Source organism: Telopea speciosissima, chromosome 1 (genome assembly GCF_018873765.1).
Source record: "Telopea speciosissima isolate NSW1024214 ecotype Mountain lineage chromosome 1, Tspe_v1, whole genome shotgun sequence".
Taxonomy (NCBI): Eukaryota; Viridiplantae; Streptophyta; class Magnoliopsida; order Proteales; family Proteaceae; genus Telopea; species Telopea speciosissima.
In genome coordinates this window covers 5786326-5796994 of record NC_057916.1, presented here as the reverse complement: position 1 = coordinate 5796994, position 10669 = coordinate 5786326, and the positions used below count along the sequence as shown (strand labels likewise).

The 10669-nt window shown below is 39.0% G+C and overlaps 3 protein-coding genes across 3 annotated transcripts; all 3 read left to right on the top strand.

Moving 5' to 3' along the window:
- Window positions 1–4915, top strand: LOC122652308 (ras-related protein RABH1e). The gene is made up of 6 exons (XM_043846018.1): window positions 1–241; window positions 1419–1489; window positions 2704–2792; window positions 3409–3520; window positions 3929–4019; window positions 4463–4915. The coding sequence occupies exons 1-6, from the start codon at window positions 125–127 to the stop codon at window positions 4604–4606; spliced, it is 624 nt and encodes a 207-aa protein (XP_043701953.1). The 5' UTR covers window positions 1–124; the 3' UTR covers window positions 4607–4915.
- A 2113-nt stretch (window positions 4916–7028) lies between these two features.
- Window positions 7029–7586, top strand: LOC122648244 (sugar transport protein 5-like). The gene is made up of 2 exons (XM_043841482.1): window positions 7029–7158; window positions 7258–7586. Exons 1-2 carry the CDS (start codon window positions 7029–7031, stop codon window positions 7584–7586), a joined length of 459 nt encoding a protein of 152 aa, XP_043697417.1.
- Window positions 7587–9052: 1466 nt separating this feature from the next.
- LOC122648183 (sugar transport protein 5-like) lies at window positions 9053–10669 on the top strand. Its single transcript, XM_043841435.1, has 2 exons — window positions 9053–9664; window positions 10211–10669. Exons 1-2 carry the CDS (start codon window positions 9053–9055, stop codon window positions 10667–10669), a joined length of 1071 nt encoding a protein of 356 aa, XP_043697370.1.

Sequence of the window (10669 nt, the reverse complement as noted above, 5' to 3'; positions counted from 1 at the left end):
GTCTTTCCATTTCTGGCTTCCCCTTGTCACCCTTTCTTAGATTCAGATCTGCTCATCTCGTCTCATCGGTAGAATAAAACGGTCTGAGGGTAAGAGAGGAGATAAGGACAGAGATAGAGAATCCATGGCGATCGTCTCTCCTCTTGCCAAATACAAGCTCGTTTTCCTGGGCGACCAATCTGTCGGGAAAACCAGTATCATCACCCGCTTCATGTACGATAAATTCGATAATACATACCAGGTACTCAAGATATTTCCTTTCTTCTCTTTTTGTTCAATCTCGTGAAGATCCATTTTGGATTTTAATATGTTCATTGTTTTGGTTGATCGATTTGGTTTTCCTTCATATTTGATTGCATTGTTGATGTTTGGTTGCTGTTTGATACCCAAAGGCTGAAACTTTTTGATAATTCCGCAGGAATTGTGTCTTCTTATTGGTTTTGTTACTTTTTAAAAAAAATTAGATTTCTTGATCTTTGCTTTTCAGTGCATTCTCTTTTCTAAAGAGTTTTCAGTTGTATGTAGGTTCATAGGAAATTTTCTTTCATGAAATGGTTCGTTCAAGTTTCAATTATTTCAATTCAAAAGATTTGTTCAGTCTTTCCATTTGAATTTGAATTGATTTGATTTTCTTATTGTGCCTCCTAAATCCTAATTCATCATATATTTGAATTTTGATTTTTTTGAACGTGTTTTTTTTTTAATGCAAGAGCATTGTACGCTAAATGATTTCGTTTCCAAAAAAATGAAGAGGTGAGGAAAGAAATACATAGATTAGGACTGGTAACTAGTATGACTCTGAATAGATTTGATTGGTGAAAGAAGATCCATGTAGCCGACCCCATTCAGTTGGGATAAGGCTGAGTTGAGTTGAACCAGAAAAAAGTAGGGGTAAATCTTCTGCTTAGATTGGGCAGTGACATTAAAATTCCTGCAAATCTACTACATTCGATCTTGAGCATTTGCTTTTATATATGTAATAACAGTGTAGAATCATTAGATGTGGCTATTGGCCTCCTTATGTCAGAATATGATACTATATGTCTTTTTTCTCATTCAGTACGGATTTATATCATTTGTAAGCATGATGCTGAATGATAGAAAATCTTCATAGATATTGAATTATAACACTGCAAGTTATCATTCCTAAATTTCAAATTGTCTCTTTATATTTTTGTCACTGCATGCTATTAGTTCTGAATGACTCTGTAATTTAGTTTAGCATGCAATGAGTTAAACACAGAAATAACTTGAGTAAAATTAATTTGTATAATTGCAAACCTCAACATTCAGTATGAATGCGTTTTCCTTACTTTTGACCTTGCTTTCGCTGTTTTTTTTTGCCCATAATTGTGCATTTTATCCCTGTAAGTTCTGTTAATTAGTGTCAGGTTCTCTTACTTTATATCCTGTTACAGGCTACAATCGGCATTGATTTTCTGTCAAAGACAATGTATCTTGAAGATCGCACTGTTCGTCTGCAGCTATGGTAGGACATCTTGCTTTCATGGTTGATAAAAATGTGATTCTCTTCTCATGATTCCTTATATGGATGCTACTTGGAGCTCATTTTCTAAGTTCAAAGCATGTCTTTCTGATGCATGAATGCAAATTTGTTCCTTCACATTCCTTCAAATGGAAACATGAACATGCAATGCAGTTGAAACAGGGGAGGAACATAAACTGATCTCTAGCAACAAATAGTTAGGAAGTTCTTGTATTTTGTAAGAAGTAAGATGGAATTTTATCATTTTTTCGGTTATCCGTTGTCAATTCTAGCTTGACAAATCTTGATCTATATGAATGTTCTCTGGTTCCTGCATTACGTTTGGTTGTATGACTTCCATTGTAGGATACTAGTCATAACTATACTTCAGGACCTTAATGCAGCTCTTTGAATTCTAATATGAATTTTCTTTTTGGTGGTTAAGATAAGATATGGGTTGTAGCCAGACCCCAATTAGTAATTGTATCAGAAAATAAAGCTACAGGCAAGTGTATGTTAATTGACTTGCACTTTATCAGAAAATTCAAACTTACTAGGAAAAGAAGGATGTATGATGACTCATAAACTTAAAAACAAAAAGAAGCCACATCATCTGTCGGAGAATTGGTGCCTCGGTGGATAGGCTGAGAGTTGTTTGTGCCTCCCAATGACTGTTACACATTTTGTTAATTGGTCCTGCAATGCCTACAGGAGATGGCACTGATAACCTATCTTTCAATATGGGAATCATGTGCTAGGTTGATCCCTTCAAGCTGGCTCCCGACTCCATCAAGAAAATGGATCTCACTTAGGTAGTTTCAGCAAAAGAGACTATGGGGTAACTGTGTCATTATGAAGAATTCTCACAGAGCCAGAATGGTTTTTGGGTTGCCCATTTATCTAGGTTTCGAAGTTTTACCATGTTGTCTTGCCCCTGTTTTATAATTTCCTCAATAAGAAAAATTTTCTCTCAATCACAAGTGGGCAAAAAAAAAATGTCCTATAAAATAAAACACATGTCAGTACACCGGAAGATAAGCATTTTATTGAAGTTAAGATTTTTATTCAGTGACCCAACATTGCATTGTTGATTAAAATTTCAGGTTGTTTGTTGTTGTTTTCCCTCCTAGTTGCTTTGAATTTTTTGATATATACATCGTGTTTCATATTACATTGGCATATTACCATTCTAGAATTCTCACATTCTTGTTTTACAGGGATACTGCTGGACAGGAGAGATTTAGGAGTCTCATTCCAAGCTACATCAGAGATTCCTCTGTTGCAGTAATTGTCTATGACGTATCCAGTGAGTAGTAGTTCTCTTGGAACACTTTAAATGTTTAGCATGATCTCAGTTCTAATCCATACAATACTTGGTGTTTTTTTGGCGGGCTATTTTGCCTTCAAAACGCTTTTGAATACATTAACCAAACATAAAAGAAAGAGGAACATAAGTAAAGCCATGGTTGACAAGCCAGAATTTTACCTACACTAAAAGTAGTGGCACTTGTGGATTCCAGAAAAAGAAATATTTCTTTATCTTTGTGCCATTGTTCCTCAATTTTGTTTTGGATTTAATGTGGATGAGTAGACTATCCTTGCAGAGTTGCATCTAATCTCCTAGACTTATTAGTGACCTCCTCTTTAACAATGCATTTATTAATAGTTACCAGGGCAGCTCTTGCTTCTTTTTAGCATGCTTAATTCCATCTTAGAGTTTGGTTTTAGTCAGAAGGTGGACTGAATTGGTGTAGCCCAATATATCCACCATATTCACACATGCAACCTATCCTATCTGTAAACCCATATTATACAAAAAAAATTTCCAAAGACCTGCTAATCTAGATTCATTTTATCTGTGTGAACCCACATGTGCAGTTTTCAATGCTGAAGTTTCATTTTCACTATCTAATTTGACGCAGATCGGCAATCATTTCTGAACACCTCTAAGTGGATAGAGGAAGTACGCACAGAACGAGGCAGTGATGTGATTATTGTCCTTGTTGGGAACAAGACCGATCTAGTTGACAAGAGGTAGGTTATACGCTGGCATTTTGAAAGCATATTTTCTTGCCCTATATTTTATATCATTTTTTCCTCTCAATATGTGTAGCTTCGGAACCTATCTACTGTCAATCTTGTAGAGGAATATTTCTCGGTTTGACTGTTCCTTGATGATGCATGAAAAACTATCTAAATTGAGCACCCATTTAGTTGTGTTCCTTATAATAACTCTAGTTTAGCATCTATTTAGTATTCCTCTAGGTTTTGAGAGATACTTACCGAGCCTACTAATCAGATTCGGTAGAATGTCTGAGGGGATTCTAAGATACTTCTAGAAGATTTAAAGCGGGTTCATCAGGTTTTCATGCGTAAAAAAGTAGTTTTTTAATCTCTATTATGGTTTTAATACTTTTTTTTTTTTTCTGGATGATCAAACAGGCAGGTTTCAATAGAGGAGGGAGATAACAAATCCCGTGACTTTGGTGTCATGTTCATAGAGACCAGCGCTAAAGCAGGATTCAATATTAAGGTGGATAGTGTGATATTTTCTTATGCCAATGTTTTTCTATTGATGAATATGTGCATTAATATGCAACGATTTTCCTTACCATTTGCATTGATGAGCGTAGGCATTCAATATCACCAACAAAATCTCCTAGGAAATATTGATCTGCACTTATATCTTAATCATTGAACTTATTACATTCTTCAAACTTTGAGGGCAACATGTAGTAGTGCCAAATCTTTCAATTACAGATAGTTGGTCTCACTCAATTGAGTCAATGTTTTGACATAAATTTCCTTGGCATGAACTGTCTGAATGGTACCATCTTTAATGCCATCATGTGTGTATGTGCTACTTGAACAGCACAGACAATGAAGCCAGTCTTCTTCATTTGCTACTGATTTTCTTTTCCTTCCCTTCTCGTATTTGACAAATTCCTTTTATCTGTCTTTGATTTCACAATGCAGCCATTATTCCGAAAGATTGCTGCTGCCTTGCCGGGGATGGAGACCCTCTCCTCAACTAAACAAGAAGATATGGTTGATGTGAACCTAAAGCCTACTCTAAATTCATCCCATCAAGAGCAGCAAGGAGGTGGCTGTGCTTGCTAGAGCATCACATACATATATATAGGAGAACTAAGAGTAATAGAATTTGACTCAGCCACTTCCCATGTGGAACGGTTGGAAAAGGATAATCTCAAGGGTCACTAGAGCTAAATGAGACCACAGCTTACACAGATTAAATGCCTATGCGGAAATTGTTGGTTCGTTAAATGGGAGCTTATCACAAGTCTTGGGGCCAGAGTAATCATTGGTGCTGCTGCTCTGAGATACTTAAAACGTTTATTTGCAGTTGCAGTAGTGGTTGGTTGTGTAGTCTTTCCAAGGTTGTATAATGAAATCCTCTTTTTTTTTTTTGACTTCACTAATTATTACTTGTTGAAGTTCTGTAAAAGGTTAATTTGACTAAAAGCCTTTCTTCTGTAGTAATTCTGCTAACATGGTCTGGATTGTTTTTCCCATCAAGGGGAATAAAAAAAGATGAAAAAATTTCTCAATTCAATTGAAAGCTATGGGCTAACATTTTGGGTTCAATTGAAGGATCGGAACTCGGAAGAGTGTTCCCCATGCCACTAGCGTGGGGGAATCTCCCACGCCACACCAACAATAACATTATAGGAAAATGCATTTTTATAGAAAGTTCACACATGATAGGTAATATCTCTTTTTTGAAAATAAAAGAAAAAGAACTATACTACAAGGTGAGAAAACAAAGAGCAAAGGATCAACCCTAAGGGGCAATCAAGACTTAACTCCCATTTGAAGGCAAACAAGAGGTTTTTCTACCATCCCATATTGTATAGGTTTCCTTTGTTTTAATATATATATTATCTATTCATAAACAATTATTGTTACCTTAGCAAATTTACTTTTATAATTGATATCAACCATAAGCCAATCATATTCTTCTAAATAGAATATGTATAGAATTATTAGAGAGATTAGTACATCATACCAACAAACAGCACGATGGTAGAAGCCCTACTGTGTGTCGAACTCAACAAGACTCCTATAGTTGATTCCAAAATAGATGTACTTATGATTGGTCCTCTCGTAAGTTTGGATCAGCTCCTTGGCATCAATTCAAATTCTGGATCTTCGAATTGAGAGAGATCAAGAATTGTTACTATTTCTTATATTCATGGACCAAATTTGATTCAATGAGATCTTTCACTCACTTTTTTTTTGTTCCATCAAGGATGTTTTTAAAATCTCTTTCACCTCCGAATTTTGAGTATCGTATTTTCATGTGATTCAACAAGCAATTGAAATTTCATGATAAAAAATGTAGTGTACTACTTTTAATAGCAATTCTTCTATATCATATTAACAATCTAAATATGATCCAAAAAGAAAAAATCTTATTTTAACGGGGCTTTTCTTCTACCTATGAATTCCATTGAACCAAAAAATGATACATTAGTAGAATCTTTTTAGATCCTCCAATATCAAGACCAACTAAATAACAAGAATTGTCCTGTACTTTTGATGGATCCATCATCATCCATGGGGGGGGGGGTGTAGGATCCATGTCTAACGAGTGGGACCCACACTCCATAAACGATGGATCCTCACGGGGGGAGTGGGGATCTGATCTCGTGCGACCCACTTTTGGGTAGGGATGTAAATGGATCAGATTTGGGTCGGATACACATCGGATGTGATCGGATCCAGATATTCTTTGGCCGAATACTGATACATCTAAACGGATTTGGATGCGGATCAAATTCGGATTTTTGACCATCCGTTTACATCTTATGTAACCCGGACCTTCCTCCCCCTAGCGGATACAATTCACTCTCAATCCATATATCTCTTCGATCATGATTCTCTTTTCCTTATATTCTAGAACCTATTGAATCTTCAAAAAACCCTCAAGATCATTATTTACTTAATTTTTTCCCCCAAATATCTCTAAATAAAAAAGGATATACCGAAACGAATATGGATGCAGATCGGATTAGAATTTTCGATTATCCATTTACATCCCTACTTTTGGGTGGGAGGTGGTGTTTCATATCTTCCAATAAATCTCTTCCACTATACCCACGCAACGAACTGGGTTCAGTTCATACGGTTCATACACTGGTCAAAATTCATGGCTGGCAAGTAAGACAACGGGTTCTTCGCGTCTAGACCGACCGACAGTCTTGATCACAACGGCTTCTTCCATCTTAGACAGACCGACAGTAGTCTCACATAGTTTTGTTGACTTATTATCATCTAGATTTACTATTTTATCGTCTTTTTGTTTTTTCTACCGGATAACCGGATTCATTCATTTCTGGTAAACCCTTTACTTATATATTTAGAACATGTAATCCGACTAACCCTCACATCATTAATTCATTCCCATGCGGTTTTACTTCCAAAACGTTAGCTTGGACTTCCATTACATTGATCTTCTTCAGCCACCGTAATATTGTTTTGAATAGCTCCCTTTGCCTGAGAGAGAGAGAGAGATTGAAGAATGCTTGCCGGAAAGAAAATGGAAGGCAATGTCACCGCCGGTACAAGGAATGTAACAGTGTCGATGATCATAATTAGCATAGTTGCAGCCTCTGCTGGTATGCTCTTCGGCTACGACATTGGCGTTTCAGGTTCGTTCGTTCGTAAATTCTTAATAATTCCGATTCTGCAATTTATTTACAAATAGGCATTTCTTGTATGGTTTATAAATATAAATATATATATTACAGGAGGTGTGAGTACCATGGAACCGTTCCTGGAGAAGTTCTTTCCGCAAGTGTTGAAGAAGATGGCTTCGATGGAGGTAGACACCTACTGCTTGTTCGATAGCCATGCGTTGACATTGTTCACTTCCTCCCTTTACTTTGCCGCCATGTTGTCGTCCCTATTTGCCGGGCGCTTCAGCGCTTACAAGGGACGCAAGGCCACGTTGGTGCTCGGTGGTTCCATCTTCCTGATTGGCGTCGCACTCATTTCCAGCGCCACGGATGTGGGGATGCTCATCTTAGGCCGTGTCTGTCTCGGTATCGGGATCGGTTTTTCCAACCAGGTGACCTAGCTTCATTATGTCTATTAAAAGAACAAAAAAAACTCAGGGACACTACTACTACGGAAAATGATCTCTTCGAGTTCCTTTCGGTTAAACGGTTTGGTTTTAGTTAAATGGTTCGGTTCGATTCAGTTTGATTTTGACTGCTTGAGGGTTGAAGTCGTAACGAGACCGTTTAAAATTAATCGGTCTCATAATTAAAACTTGGACTGTTTGATAAACGGTTTCGGTTAAATGGTTTTTTACGATTTTACACGATTTCGATTAGATGGTTCTATACATATTTACTACTTTATTTACTATTACTAGTTATTATTTATTATTTATTAAGTTATTAGTTTTTTTTTTTGGAAAAGAGGATATCATTAATAAAGAAACGTGAGTGCTCAGCAGTTGCTACTTGCTAGGTTTTGACTTTTAATTTATATAAAAAAAAACTGTTAAGTTTTTAAATAATTAGACAGTTTGGTTATAATTGGTTTTAATTGGATTACATGGTTTCAGTCTTTCAGACCGTTAAATTAATCGATCAGAACCGAATCGAACCGATTAAATAAACAGTATCATTTTTTAAATCATAATCGGATCATTTAACTAAACGGTCTACTGATTTCAATTTAAATTGTTTGATTCGATTTTGGTAAATGGTTTCGATTTGGTTTTGACACCCTGTCTATTACTGCTAATTAACCAAAAAATATTGATACCGTGATCATCGTTATGGAATCTGAAAAATAGAATTGTAAAAGGAGATGCCATTAGCACCCCCAAAACAAAACAAAAAAGTTCCCACACCTTGCTTGGTGGTAAGATCAGCGTTCCAAAAATTAAAATTGAATCGTTGGATTGGAATGAAAATTGAATAATTGATCGGGCCAATTTTGAGTGAGATTGATTAGAATTTATCGATTTCCCCCGTGAAATGATCAAAACCCCCTCTTTTGGCTGGGCTGGATCCTCTAGCTCCCGCCACGGCCGGAGGAGAGCCAGATCCTAGATTTATAAATTAACACTTTAAAATACATATAACCTTCCACAACACAGTAAGCGGATCATGATCACGCTCCTGCAGCGGCCAGAGCGGCACACTAATGAGGCAAGGCGCAATGACCGCCTTACCCCCGCTCGGGCAGGGGTAAGGCAGTCATTACGCCACGCCTCATCAGTGTGCCGCTCTGGCCACTATGGGCAGGCGCGCCGTAGAAAATCTCGATTGCACAATAAGCCCCCGGATCCGGATCGTCTACGACGCTACGGGCAGAGCGGCGCACAAACAGGACACCCTGCAATGACCGCCTTACCCTTGCCCGAGCACCTTGCCCGAGCGGGGATAAGGCGGTCATTGCAGGGCACCTTGTTTGTGCGCCGCTCAGGCCGCTCCGGGCAGGGGGCCGTAGACTATCTGAATTGTAAGCCCCCACGCCCATTCACAATTGGTCAATTCCATGTAGGCAGCACCAGTTTACCTATCCGAAATGGCTCCTCCCAAGTACCGCGGAGCCTTCTCTGTAGGCTTCAACTTCTTCATGGACTTCGGCACGGTAACTGCAAACATCGTAAACTACTTCGCCGCCCAACTTGAAGTCGACTGGAATTGGCGTCTCTCGCTCGCTATCGCAGGAGTGCCGGCGATCATTATGACATTCGGTGCCTTGTTCATCCCCGACACGGCCCTCAGCTTGGTCGAACGGGGCAAGATGGGTGAGGCTCGGTTGGCACTGAGTCAAATCAGAGGGGTCGACTCAGATGTGGATACAGAACTAATGGAGATCATCAATTACAGCCAAGCAGTGAAATCAAAGTCTCGAGATCAGTACAAGAAGATATTTCAGAGAGAATACAGACCTCATTTGGTGTTGTCAGTGGCTGTGATGGTGTTTCAGCAACTCACTGGTATCAATGTAGCGGCATTCTATGCTCCGATACTTTTCCAATCGGTTGGGTTTGGGAGTGATTCTGCTTTGATCGGAGTTGTCTTAATGGGAGTGATCAACCTCTCTTGTGTTATGCTTTCCTGTGCCGTTGTTGACCGAATTGGTCGGAAGCTTTTGTTAGTTCTTGGTGGAGTCACTCTGTTTATTTGCCAGGTCAGTTTTTTTCAAATATTTTTCCCACCTTCTTTTCTTTTAAAAACCCAAAGGTGATCAAGAACCTGAGCCAGCCTCTTTTATAACTAAGGGTAGTCCTTCGGATCTCACTCTTCTCCAGGCAGCCCAGCGCCCAGGGGACATCCAAGGGCTGGGCCGTGCTGCACATATATGTGCATGCCTAGGGATTTGTGCAGCACAGCCCAACAATTGGATGCACCATGGGCGTGCTAGACTCCCAAGAGAGGAGCTAGCTCAATCCCAATCTTCCTAGGAGTACACAAATTGGGAAACTTCTCAGTAGGGAGCTGGAGTATGAGCCCAGCAAAAACAGGGGCGTTTGGGTTATTTCACAGGCAACCCGCCCCTATGAAATGACCAAACCCCCTTATTTTTGCTGGGCTGGATCCTTTAGCTCTCGCCGCCACGGCTGAAGGAGAGCCAGGTTCAACTACTCTTGCCTCTATATGAAATATATGAAGTTACACTTAATTTCTTACTTGGATTTCATTTTATATGTGACGGTGGCATGGTGGGTGAATGAAGATAGCTATGGCTTGGTTGCTTGCGACAAGGGTTGGGAATTCCGGTGATGAACCCCTCAGCAAGGACACTGCTGTGGAGATAATGGTGTTTATGTGTCTCTACGCCGCCGGATTTGGGTATTCATGGGGTCCCCTTAGCTTCCTCTTACCAACTGAAGTCTTACCAACAGAAGTCCGACCAGCCGGTAATGGTATCGGTGTCTCTGTAAACTTCATGACGACTTTTTTGTTATCTCAAACGTTCGTGTCAATGCTCTGCCACTTGAAGTTTGCTGTGTTCTTATTCTATGCTGGATGGATATTGATCATGACCATATTTGTATTGCTTTTCCTTCCTGAGACCAAAGGAATTCCTCTGGACGCAATGCACCCTGTATGGGAGAGGCATTGGTACTGGGAAAAGTTTGTAGAAAGGAAGACATTGTCAAGAGAGATGATCGATGATGATACGGAGTATTAA

What these genes read in the sequence shown, in the direction of transcription:
- LOC122652308 (XM_043846018.1), top strand. Translation starts at nt 125, where the DNA reads ATGGCGATCGTCTCTCCTCTTGCCAAATACAAGCTCGTTTTCCTGGGC. An exon ending in ACTGTTCGTCTGCAGCTATG is followed by an intron (nt 1,490 to 2,703) that starts GTAGGACATCTT and finishes CTTGTTTTACAG; the next exon opens with GGATACTGCTGGACAGGAGA. An exon ending in AAGCAGGATTCAATATTAAG is followed by an intron (nt 4,020 to 4,462) that starts GTGGATAGTGTG and finishes TTCACAATGCAG; the next exon opens with CCATTATTCCGAAAGATTGC.
- LOC122648244 (XM_043841482.1), top strand. Translation starts at nt 7,029, where the DNA reads ATGCTTGCCGGAAAGAAAATGGAAGGCAATGTCACCGCCGGTACAAGG. An exon ending in CTACGACATTGGCGTTTCAG is followed by an intron (nt 7,159 to 7,257) that starts GTTCGTTCGTTC and finishes TATATATTACAG; the next exon opens with GAGGTGTGAGTACCATGGAA.
- LOC122648183 (XM_043841435.1), top strand. Translation starts at nt 9,053, where the DNA reads ATGGCTCCTCCCAAGTACCGCGGAGCCTTCTCTGTAGGCTTCAACTTC. An exon ending in TCACTCTGTTTATTTGCCAG is followed by an intron (nt 9,665 to 10,210) that starts GTCAGTTTTTTT and finishes GGGTGAATGAAG; the next exon opens with ATAGCTATGGCTTGGTTGCT.